The 13,300-nt window shown below is 33.7% G+C and overlaps 1 protein-coding gene across 1 annotated transcript in view; it reads left to right on the forward strand.

Moving 5' to 3' along the window:
* The first annotated feature begins 741 nt into the window (after nucleotides 1-741).
* LOC128553030 (uncharacterized) overlaps nucleotides 742-13,300 on the forward strand; it is a 33,059-nt gene continuing 20,500 nt past the window's right edge. Inside the window, exons 1-5 of the mRNA XM_053534136.1 lie at nucleotides 742-819; nucleotides 7,822-8,492; nucleotides 8,844-8,897; nucleotides 9,066-9,545; nucleotides 9,847-9,891. Coding sequence (XP_053390111.1) covers nucleotides 7,823-8,492; nucleotides 8,844-8,897; nucleotides 9,066-9,545; nucleotides 9,847-9,891 — 1,249 coding nt within the window. The 5' untranslated portion in view covers nucleotides 742-819; nucleotide 7,822. The remainder of the gene's footprint in view (nucleotides 820-7,821; nucleotides 8,493-8,843; nucleotides 8,898-9,065; nucleotides 9,546-9,846; nucleotides 9,892-13,300) is intronic.

Here is a 13,300-nt window from a genome sequence, read left to right on the forward strand (position 1 = left end):
TTTGCGAAATATTTAAATTTTCCTGAAACTCCCTGACCTCGGCTATTTCGAGTCATTCCGGATATTCCATTACTCATTTTTATCTTCAGATGTTTACCTATGGATACTAGTTTTAAATTAAAATGCTCTTCGCAATGTTATAAAATTCCGATCGGTAGATCATGTAAAATAATTAATTTGAATTAAAGAATAAGACCATAATTTTCAACATGAAGGCTTCAATGTAACACATGATAGCATGTAAAATGGTTCAGACTTACTATTGACTTGAATTCAAGGCATTTTTTACACATATTTAACGTTAGCTATACATGTTATAAAATAAACAACTCTTTATTATAGAATAGAACCGACACGAGTACAGCGATTTGGAATACCAAAGTACATCACCTGACAATAAAGTAAGAGTCTCTTGAAGAAAGAAGCTCTGTATTTTCTCGGCAAAAAACAGCATCCCAAGTCAATATACGACACACGTACACTGTGTTTATTGCTTCAAAAATAGGTAAATGATATAACCTATGGTCGTTTGACATGCACAGGTGCTTAAAGAATATAAACATAACCATTGTTTTAAAATTTTAATGCGATACTTGTTTTCATCAGCTGCAAAACGTTTTTAGACTGATTCCGGCCAAATACCAGAGTAGACTGAAACCCGATCATTTGCTATATCTATAAATAGTTGTAGTATGCATGAGTGGTATATATAGCTTAAACCGATTAAATATAGAAATGTGAAAACCGGAGAGTTACCATAAATAGTTGTATTTCGTGAAAAGATCGGATAATGTGAAATAATAAGCTAAACAGCAGCAGGTACGTACAACATTACAATTAATTTATCTATCATAGCGCTTAAACACACAATCATTTGCTTTATTTACAGTTATTATTCATTATGTCTTCATACTGTTGGTTACGATATCGCACAATGAGACCTACATATAAATATATAAATTTATTTTTAACAATTTGTAGGATATCTAATAAGATTCATTCCATAATTGCCGAGTCTGTTTCAATTTATTGGGTCTTTTTGTACCATTTATTTGGTCTCTATATATAATACATATATTTTATATTATATAATGTCATTTATGTGTGCCCTTGTATATAACCCAATTCTTAATACAGTTTTCTCTCTAATTCAAATAAAAAAATTATACACCTACAAGATAGAGTGGACTGCGCATATTATTGGTCCTTGCACGTTCGATAAGTTAAACTTTTTCGGACAGGAAGTGGACATCTTCGTATTGCCATGACTCACTATATGTGATCTATTTATGATCTTTTCTATTATAGTCCATGTCACACTAACGTCCAAAGTTAACTCCTGCAATATCTATCTAATTAGAATAATTTTGTTATAACATAAATTATAGCATGTAGATATATGCTGTTATTTGCATTACCCTGTCTGATTGTTTAGTTATACAACTTTTGGGACTGCATGAATCATTGAATATTATTGTCGTTGTTGTTAGACTTTTACACTTTTCATATGTTATACACGAGTTACATATCTCACGTAAAAGGACGCAGAGGGTTGTTAAGCTTAATGTCACACTAACACATGAACAGGTTATTGACAATTTTCCAACTTATGATGGTCGTACAAAAAGTAAGGACCACTCTGTGCATTATGTCTGGCATGAGTGAGCACCCGGTTATAACCATTGAACTTCAGTTAGCTTACTGGTTGGATATGTCTATCTCCCAAGGCACATTTGTAACACCTATCGTTAAGGGTACGTTATTCACACTCCACAGACTTATCCACTCTGCCGCGGAGCCTCCTGAAACGGAAAGAAAGAATAAAATGCTTAATCAATAAAACTCTACTCACATCTCATGAAATGATAGCCCAGTTATGCACAACTTGGTGGATATGTCACATTATATTGGTTAAAAGTCATTTATGTTACTGAAGGTGATTAACTAAGATTAATACATAACGAAACTGTAAAAGAGTTACTCGTAATATTGCATAGGATATGACCCGCATTAGAGCATATTTCCTTTTAAACATTAGAAATAATTTTTCCTCGACTATGGTTTTGTAAACGAACGGAGATATGTTATCTCCGATTATTTTAACAAATATAAAGGGAATATAAAGGGACTGTATTAGATATAAATGACAAATCAGAAAATATTGGTATATATGTAATTTTAAGTATGTACATGTATACACATTCAACCTATCCGTTTCTGAAACTTTGTTTCATCAGGATACAGCAACCTTATCAAATATTACGAAGAGTATTTTTTTAAAATATTTACCTACACTATTTCGGTTATATCTTAACTGTTTATCAATTGTAAAGACTAGTATCATGTTATTAGCTTTGTATCGGGAAATATGCAAAAATTTTGCAGCGGAAATATTGTTCCTAAAAGTCGATTTTAGGAGTGCAGTATCATTCGGCTAAAGAAAAAGTTCATATGCAACGTGAAGCTAATACTCTTTTTATTACATACACATCTTATGAATCTGTTCGATAACAAGAATAAAAGTAACAAAACTAACGTAAATGAAAAATAACGCAACAACTCACATTAAAATGACGTCACGCTCCCGATATAAAATTCAAACCTCAATATAGACATAAAAACAGTATGTAATAGTACGAGATATTCAAGTTAAACTTATGAAATAAGTCTGTGATACTTTGTTGAATTAAACACTAAAGGAAGCACCTTATATTCAGAGTTTAGTTTAGTTTAGATGTCTTTTGACGACTTATTTGCTGAACAGCACCAGTATACCAATTATATAAAACAGAGATAGAACTTTATGTCGGAAGGTTTTCATATTATTTCAAATAATATACCTGACCTAGTAATCAGTAGTTCGCTATTGGAAATTTACCAAGGTGCTGTACTACTATGTTGATAATAATCTTCAATAATTATACTTGGATATCCAATATTACCCACCAGTCGTATTTAGCATGTATCATTTTTGGAACCATTTACCGTTTGGTTGTCCAGTTATGATTTATTCAGTAAAAACTGAAGAACAGCGTAGCTGACTAGATACTGTTCTTTCTTCAAAACTGCATTAGATTTCTCCTTATTCAAAAAATGTAGAAGTCAGTAGTAGTCGATACGATAAAATCGTGACACAGATTGTTAATGACTGGATACGGGATATAACCTGTCTATCCATATCAGGCTTGGGTTTCGCCTGTGCCTGATATAGATTTCCTCAACAAAGCATATCCCGTATACGGTCATCCAAAAGCTGTACAATTAAACATATCGGCCTTGTAAATCCTATTTTCGTTATTTAAAGATCTGATGTTTAAGCCTACAAAACAAATACAAATGCAAAATACCGTAATCATGATTTTCGAAATTTTGGAGCATATATGTTCGCAAGATTTGATAAATGCGATAATTTAAGTTACCTTTTCTAATACTTTCATCTGTACAAAGAACATGTACGAAGCATTTCCAATAGCTTTAAATATCGCATTTCTAACCCCCGTATTGTCTCACAAGAAAATTATCTGCCGTATAAATTCGGTTTACACCACTAGTCGGTAGTCGGTCAGGTAGGGGTCCATAGTGGTATTCACTACAAATAGTGATAGTCTTACAAATAAACGTATTTTCGTCGTTACATATTTCCCGGGCGTGTTCATTATTACATAGTGCGTTCTATTTGACCTGGCAGGGCGGAGTTAATCTCTGGCTTATGCAAATAATGATAATCTAAAAAACCGGGCAAAATAGGTAGAGCTACAGTAGTTACAGTGTAAGGTAGATGGCCCACTGGCAGCAGACCAGAAAGAAAATGCTTCTGTACATGTTATACCCTACCCTAAGGTATTCTATAAGAACCGTGGTCATGAAAATGCACTAACCGATTTCAATCGTAAATTTCTCACCTAAAACGCCCATTTAGTGAATGGGTACCCAGCATATTGAATAAGCGGTAAATTATCTTCCATCGTGCACCAGTCACATGTATCAATATTTCATATTGCAAAGATACTCCACATATTTTATGCTTTCGTTAACGTTACAGAAAAACTTGCGTGAACTTCCCTAATGAACATCCGGTCTAGAGGTCACGGCAGTGTGCACATGTTATTTTAAGCGAAATGTAAACAAACAAAAACAGAATGCAAAATATTCACAGTTTAACAATAAAACTCGAGATTATGAATGAAATTCATCTTATATATGATTTTGAATTTGATTTCATACATTGGTTTACGTCTGTACTGTTCTTTAATTCATATTGCACATTATGCTGCATATACACATATTAACGAACACGCATAACGACATACATTTTTATATCAGCCAATCAGAATGTGTTTGTAATTTAGACCGAACTTCACTAGGGAAGTTCAACGAAGTTTTTTGTGTAACGTTGAAAAAACTATAAACTATGCGTTGTTTCTCTCAGATAAGCAATATTGAAGAAAAGTGACTGGTATACAATGGAAGATAAATTACCACTTGTTCAATATCTACAGTTCACATTTACCGAACTGCGCGTTTTATAAACCATAGACTGTATCTGATAATAAAGTTTTGGCTTAAAATATTGAAGTCGGAAAGAAACCGATATATTAGAAAAGTTTATGACATGATGATATTTCAGATGGAACTTAAACCAAATAATAATTGTTGGGCAAAATCAGTCAAATCATTATTAGTATTAGAACAATTAGGATTTTATTATGTTGGTCAAATCAGTAGGAAATGAAACTTTTATTTTTACTTAGCTTCAAACAAAAAATAAGAGATAATTTCATGCAACACTGGAATGAATCTTTAGAAAATTCTTCAAGAGCTTCTTCTTACAAACTGTTTTCAACCTTCGGTTTTAAGTCTTATTTAGATAATGTTTATATAATGAAATTTAGAATAGCATTCACACGACTGAGATTGTCAGCGTATAAGTTATTGATAGAAACAGACAGATGGCATAAGCCGAACAAAATTCCAAGAAATGATAGGAAATGTGTTATATGTAATAACCTAGAGGACGAATTTCACTTTTTACTAGAATGTAAATTATAAAAAGACCTCAGAGCGAAGTATATCCATAAATATTACTAGAAAAACCAAACTATACCAAAATTTACAGAACTGTTATCAACTGAAAACATTTCGACCTTGAAAAAACTGTCCACCTTTGTATACAGGGCTTTTGAACTTCGTAAAACTATTTATTACCCTTAACACTTTTCTCCTCTCTGACATTTTATCCAGAGAATTACATGTTATGTAGGTTCCCAGTTAATAATAACGAGTTTAGTATGTAGTTGATTTGTTCAGTGAGTTTTATGTCAACTGACAAAACTGTTTATTATCAAGACAATTGTTTAAAAATATGTCAGATTGCATAGATATACATGTTAGTTTATGTGTATATGTAAAATCACTTATTTTATACACCGCCATTGACATTACTATTTAAATGTTGTATGATTATATGTTATATGTGAACTCATGGGTTTTTAACCTTTTGTTAATAAACTATCTATCTATATAGTTTTACATACAGTTCACTTAATTATTCTGTATTGCATTTGACTGACACAGAAATTGTATTAAATTGCGTATATAGGAGTGAGCTTGCCGGTCGGTCGGTGCCCGCGAAATGATGGTTAAGTGACTGCATAACGGTACTTTCTCTTTGATGTCATTGTTTATGTGACTATTTTTCTTTTTATGTGACTGTTATAGTACTAGAACAATAGAGAGAACAATGGGGGAGTCACATAAAGACCGTTTCGTTAGAACGTCCGTCCGTCCGTCCGTCAGTTTTCATGGTTTCCGGATAATAACTCATGAAAGGCTCGACCGATTTATATAATTTTTGGTAAACTTGTGTAACATCAGAGAATAAAGGTCAGGTTCGACTTTGAAGTCAGTAGGTCAAAGGTCAAGGTCAGAGTGACCCGTAGCAGTTAAACGGTTTCTGGACAGTAACTTGAGAATGCTTGGGCCTAGGATTATAATTTTTTGTACACAGGGGTAACACGATAAAATACAGGTCAGGTTTGACTTTGTAGGTCAAAGGTCAAGGTCACAATGACACGAAACAGTTAAATGGTTTCCGGATGATAACTTGAGAACGCTTGGGCCTAGGATCATACGTTTTGGTACACAGGTGTATCATCATAAAATACAGGTCATCTTTGACTTTGAGGTCAGTAGGTCAAAGGTCAAGGTCACACTGAACCGTAACAGTTAAACGGTTTCCGGATGAACGCTTATGCCTAGGTTTATAAATTATTGTACAGCGGTGTAACATGACAAAATACAGGTCAAGTTCGACTTTGAGGTCAGTAGGTCAAAGGTTAAGGTCATAGTGATCCGTATAAATTAAACAGTTTGCGGATGATAACTTGAGAGCACTTGGGCCTAGGATCATATTTTTTGTACAGAGGTGTAACGTGATAAAATACAAGTCAAGTTCGACTTTGAGGTAAGTAGGTCGTAGGTCAAGGTCACAATGACATGAAACAGTTAGCCGGTTTCTGGATGATAACTTGAGAACGCTTGGGCCTAGAATCATGAAAATTGATAAAGAGTTTGGTCATGACCAGCAGATGACCCCTAATGATTTTGAGGCCAGTAGGTCAAAGGTCAGGTCACACTGACCCGTAACAGTTAAACGGTTTCCGGATGATAACTTGAGAACGCTTATGCCTAGGTTTATAAATTATTGTACAGCGGTGTAACATGATAAAATACAGGTCAAGTTTGACTTTGAGGTCAGTAGGTCAAAGGTCAAGGTCCAGTAGATGACCCCTATTGAGTTCGAGTGCAAAAAGGCAAAGGTCAGTGTGACCCTGAACATTTAAACCTTTTCCGGACAATAACTTTTGAATGATTGGGCCGAGGATGATTAAACTTCATGGGGAGGTTGATCATGTCCAGCAGATGACCCCTATTGATTTTGAGGTCAGTAGGTCAAAGATCAAGCAAGTTCGGCTTTGACATTGGCTTAGTTCTGTGACAAGGCCATATTGTGGTGGTATAATTCGTTACTCCTGTGACAATTCTAGGTTTTTGAGTCATTTTATACATAATATTAATACCTATAATCATAAAGACAGAGAATTTTCACCAACGGATCAGTTACATGCAAATAAAGATAAATGTGGTTCTAACATTTTGAAGATTAGTGCAAATTAAAATCATGATAAGCATGGTCATTTTCCCGCATATTAAGTCTGTGAAACAAGAATATGACGGGGCCAGACATAGACTCAAATTCATAATGCAAAGATTGGAAGTTAAACGCTTTCTTCGCACAGCTATATCTGCAAATGTGAAAAGATGTCAGTTTAGTTACAGTAATATCTCTATTTAGTTTAAGTCATCTGAAAAAGAGTTTACGGAATCATACGAAATATTAATGGGTGCAAGGTCACTACTTGTTGACAATAGTTGATTGTTTATATTCAGATAGAGTTTGTCAAATACAACATTACAGAGTCATATTCTGTATCTTATCTCTTATATCATCTTAAAAATTCTAGACGAGTATTTAGTTTAGGTGCTTGTAAAAATATCTAATGAACTATCTACCTTTACCTTTTTATTAGATACTAAATACATTGCTCTTTGTTTGTGAAGACATAAAATTTAGTACTGTATGACGAAAAAAGTGAAAGCCTGTGGATATCACTATCGGTCTCAGTAAATATCTATAAACTTGGATATTCGCCTCCTTATCATACACAAAAACATTTATTGTTTGTTTAAACCGAAACCGATTGTCGAAAAGTTTCTAATATAAATAATCTAAGACTCAGGTGCTTTCACGATTTCTTTCAGAATGTCCGACAAATATTATCGTCTGATAACGTTTGTGGTGAACATCTGTCCTAGGCCATTACGTGAACTTTTCATAGCTAAAGCGAAGGCTGACACAAATCACGCATACACGAGTTTAGAAGACTACCTGCTTTTTCGGAAACCAGACATTGATGAATTACGTAGACGCTTCAAGATCAGTCTTGATCAGTTTGCAAATGTTTACCCAGCAGCTGGATCGGTGGATATTCAAACATGGGACGTAACTCTACTAGCGGTCCTGCTAACACAGTTATTTTTTAATCAGTTACAACAAAATGAAAGAGACTGTCTGCGTGACATTACTGATATAAGAAATAGATTGCAACACATTGCAAGCAGTGACGTAATCGATGATCAGAAGTTCAATACTGCTTGGAGTGGTCTTAGAGATGCTGTACTCGCCTTGTCAAAGTGTACCGGTGCACCTTCCTTAAACAATATCGAAGACGAGATAAAGTCGGCATTTACTGAAGTCATGCCAAATCGTGTAGAAGTAATTCGGACATGGAAAACATGGAACCACGTGTTGTGTATGCAGCTACAGCTACAAAACTCTGAACTTACAAACGAAATTAAGACCCTCAAAGAAGAATCAAGAAAATCAAATGAAATATTAACAAAAGCCTCTGTGAAAAGAAAAGGACGCTCTGGTATTGTTTATTTATTTACAAATATTTGTGTATATTGATTGTCAAAACGCAATGTAAACACGTTCAGTGTAGGCTGTGTTAAACAATATCATGTATCCCTCACTAAATGGGCTTGGTTCGAGGGTTTAATTCTATGCTGGATTTGACAGAAAAATGTATATAGTTATTTGTATGATGGGTATAAGAAAAACGCATGTGAATGTCGCTATCATGTGTGAATTCAATAAATTAAGTGTTGAGTTCTATTCTGACGCTTGCATGTTATTAGTTATTTTGATAAAAAGTGATTATATCTCCGCGACACAATCAAATGTTGTTAGGGTATCATAAAACAATTTTCATGTTTTTCAGGGATTGCAGGAAAAAGGATGAAAATTGTAGACAACAAAGTTAAAATGATGAAAGGTAATCAGTCAGAAATATGTGGTAATTCAATAGAGATTATACAAAATCAATGGGTTATAAATTCCATATTATATTACAGACTGTTAAACTAGTATTTCATCCAAGTAGTTTATAAGGATGTAGATGCAAAAATGGTAACTGGGTCAAACTCTACTATTTGATTTTCAGAAAAGCTGGCAAAGGCGTTGACAGAGAAGAACGACTGTATAGAGTCTTTCAAGAACGACATTGTCCTTATTACTCAACAGCTTATAGAGAACCATCGCGTTATCGTCACCGGTCAGAACAACATGTTGGCTTACAAATGCGCACTTGCAGCAGTTAATCAAAGAAACTACCAGCGTACTGACCAATGCTTGGAAATAAACAATCCATCCGACTGGAAACGGATCAGCCCAGAAGATGCCCAATTTGTACTTTTCCGTGAACCGTTCGGCAGGTCAACGTACGATTCACAAAAGGTTGAAACAATGCTAGAAGAATTTGACAGTATGTTGGACGCAACAAATGACGAAAATGACGAGGTTATTGATATTATCATTGTTACCAACGAGAGACTTCTGAATGAAGTGGCGAGACAGAATGAGCATGACATGTTATCTCCGGCGTCTACTGTTTACATAGATACCACATCGGGAAATACTCCTGGTAATTCTTTTGAGAAATTCAAATAGATCATACACCGGAATATATTACTGTTTGATATATACATTTTACTACTATACACTTTTTTTCAGAAACTGTTGAAACGCTAAGATGTTACAGTCGCAGTGTTAAGATAATATAATATTTAATGATAAGGTAATACTAGTAATCTATTCCTTTAACATTACTTTTAACTTTTCAAGTTAGAGCTCCAGAACTTTTGCCTTAATTCTTAAAAATATTTCATGAAATTAAAATAAAAATATCTTACTGCCATTTGTATCATACATGTAATTGTTTGCAGAAGAAGCAGATGCAACAGAAGATACAGTTTACAGAAATCTTCTCGGTATGTTTAGTCGCCGAATTCATAATCATTAGTTTAAAGATAACAAATGAAGGGATGGTTAAACTTGTTTTCCGTGTTATAACATCTGCAGAATACCGAGTGACACTGCAGATGCTATACCCGAAAATAAACATGCGTTAGCGCTATTCTGGCATAAACGTGTAAAAATAATTTAAATGATTAAAATAAGGATAAACGTTTATGTTTTAATTATGAGTTGTTCAACCGTAACCGTAAATTTTAGAAAATGTTACAAAATGTCACAAATCATAAATTTTACATATCCGTCTGACTATTTTTTTTTCAAAATTTCGTAAAACCACATTTTAAACATTATTCTTACGTGATACAGTTTATCGCTTATTCCAATATCTGGTACATTCTAGCGGCCATATTTTCAGGCAGTCCCTGTTGTCAAAAGTTTTCTTTCGACCCATATTACTTTCGTACACGTCGTACCGGTTTATCCAGAGTTAGAGTCCTTGAATTGGCAAACAATATCTATATTACACCCTGTTAACACACTTCATTAGATTCACTCATTGGCCAGTCTGTTTAATCAATGCTTATAAAGTACAGACCTAGTTCAACTTCAATGAGATCGGCTTAATAACCTCGAGTATTTGCTTTGCATGTTAAATCTTGTAAACACTCTAAAGGCTTTAGTACCAGTCATATTAACCATATTCGTAAAACTTTTGTTCGACTACAACATTACTGGGAAGGACGGTCTGGAAAAATGTTATTTCTACCAATTTAGCAAAATGCCATATTGTATTTGGTCTTGTTAAACGTTTGACATGTTCATAAGTACTAAATAGTGGTGATAAGATCCCTTGATTTCGCTTTTTAACTGAGACTTCCCATTATTGATATTTTTGTGACCAACATCTTCATGTAATTATTACAATGTTTAAATACTCGAGCACATAGATGCACAAGTACCAAGCCTTTTAGTTAAAGTGAGCGATTTAGGGCATTTAAAGGAACTGTCTTGTATCTATCTGTTTACTAACAATTTTGTCATCCTGTTTGTGGTCGCTGTTGTCACAAAGACAGCACGATGAATGTGTGTCCGTTTTGTTCATCTTTTCGATTTTATACTTCTTGTATCTTCATTTTTATCAAATTATTTTCCAGTGTTCTTCAGAGAGAAATATGCTCAAGTATCGAGTTTAATAGGTCAAATTCGCAATGGCAGACGTAATATTTTGGTGAAAAAAGGATGATTGTTTTCATACTCCCGAGTGTATTTACATTACATCTCAACGACTTGAGTGTTATGTTTAATTATATTATTTTAAAAAAAAGAGAGAAATTAAGGTTAATGATAAATGCGCATAATTGGAATATATAACATGTGTGCATTCAAAAAGAAGATCGGATAACCCTAATCTTCTTCTAAGAGCCGGTAGAGCAATTAAACATGACCCATTTGGTCTGTAGCATCATTATAAGGCTCTCTCCCAATTTGTTGCAAATGGGAACACTTGGTCCCATTTAGGGCCGCTAGGACTAAGAATACAAATACATTTAAACTAAATCATCACATGAACGACTGGATGGATCTTTATCAAACTTGGTCTGTAGCATTATGAGTAGGTTCTCTCTTGAATTTATTCAAACAGGGACAGTTGGCCCTTTAAAGGCCGCCAGAGCTACAATATAGGAAACGACTTCAATCTTCTCATGAACCACTTGATGAATCTTTATCAAACTTGGTCTGTAACATCATTATAAAGTCTGTTACTAAATGTATTCAAACGGGGACGCTTGGCTTCTTTTAGGGACCTGTATAGCTAAAAATAGTAAAACCTCTGAACGACTTCTCATTAACCTATCCACAATTTGTTCAAGTAGACGCAAATGGTCCCGTTTAAGGGCTAATTGAGCTAAAAAGATAAATGCGTTTAAACGACATCATTTCATGAATTGTTGATAAATCTTCACCGAACTTGATTTGTAACATTATTTTAAGGTCCTCTACATTTGCTTCCAGTTTGGGTACTCGGTCCCTTGTATGGGCTCCTTGTGCTAAAATAGAATTGCCTTTAAATTATTTTTTTCTCATGAGCCGCTGGGTTTATCTTTATCAACCGCAAGTAAGAAATATTATTTCATTTTTTACGTAAAACTAGGGCGTTAAATAAAATGTCGGATTTCACTTCATTTTGATTTTGTTATCATAATATTTCGTATTACAAAATAATTTTTCGTACTTCCGCAAAACTATTTTATTGAAACGAAATACATATCGAGAAATAGAAATATTATTTTAAACTAAGGAAATATTGTGACATTTTTAGTTAGACATTTATATCTTTCATTTTTGTAAAAACGAAATAAATGTCGTAATTACGAACGAAAAAAAACCAACATTTACGAAACAAAAAAAACAAAAAACAGAATGTAATATGAAAAATAAAAGTGTCGGGTGCCATTATAGGGGGTCAGTGCATTTGCCAGACGACTGAATAAAAATATTCAAATTCAAGTATTAAGAAGTACATGATATCACTGCTTAAGAAAAACTCGTCAATAATGTGTTAGAGCCATTGGTCTGATCAGTAAGCTGATACTATATATAGAGAATATTAGGTTACTGTCTGATAAATTTAAATTTATTAGGCGAGTTGAAGAAAATATATTAGGCGAGGCTTTACCGAGCCTAATATTTTTTCGTAGACGAGCCTAATAAATTTAATTTTTTTCAGACAGTAATCTAATATTCTATTTATCCTACCTGTTCGGAAAATTGGGAAAAAGTCCTTTGAAAGAGCAACAGCGTGCAGAATTGACGTCATATAATATGACGTTTGCTAGTGTATACTTCAGTTTGTGAAAAATTGAAAAAATGCAATAACTTTTTGTTTCTGGATAAAAACTTTTAATTTTACCACTTATTTTCTTAGTTAGAACATTCCAATACAATGATAACAGTTTCAATGAAAAATTCCGGAAAAAAATGTTTTCAAAATTTCCGGCTGAAGTGCTGTAAAAGTGAAAAATAGCAATAACTTTTTTGTTTCAGGATAAAAACCTTTGATTTGACCACTCATTTTCTAAGTTCAGACATTTCCAATACAATGGTGATGATTTAAATGCAAAATTTTGATTAAATAAGTGATTTCAAAAGTTCCCGCAAAAGTGATATATTGACACTGAATAGATAAAGCAAAGTTTATTAGGCAGGCCGATATTGTGCTATATCTTATATGAGGGTATATAAAAATTCTTTGATGAATAGTCCTACTGCACAAGGTCGATATTAGAAAAGTACTGCGGACAAATGGGGGTGGGGGTGGGGTGGGGGAGTGCGGAGTGGTATTATAATTGTTTTCGCCCTAACCCATACGAAACACATCGACATATTAGCACTTCATTTTCGTACGAAAGATAATTATTATTT

The sequence above is a fragment of the Mercenaria mercenaria genome, unplaced genomic scaffold (genome assembly GCF_021730395.1).
Source record: "Mercenaria mercenaria strain notata unplaced genomic scaffold, MADL_Memer_1 contig_3395, whole genome shotgun sequence".
Classification (NCBI taxonomy): domain Eukaryota; kingdom Metazoa; phylum Mollusca; class Bivalvia; order Venerida; family Veneridae; genus Mercenaria; species Mercenaria mercenaria.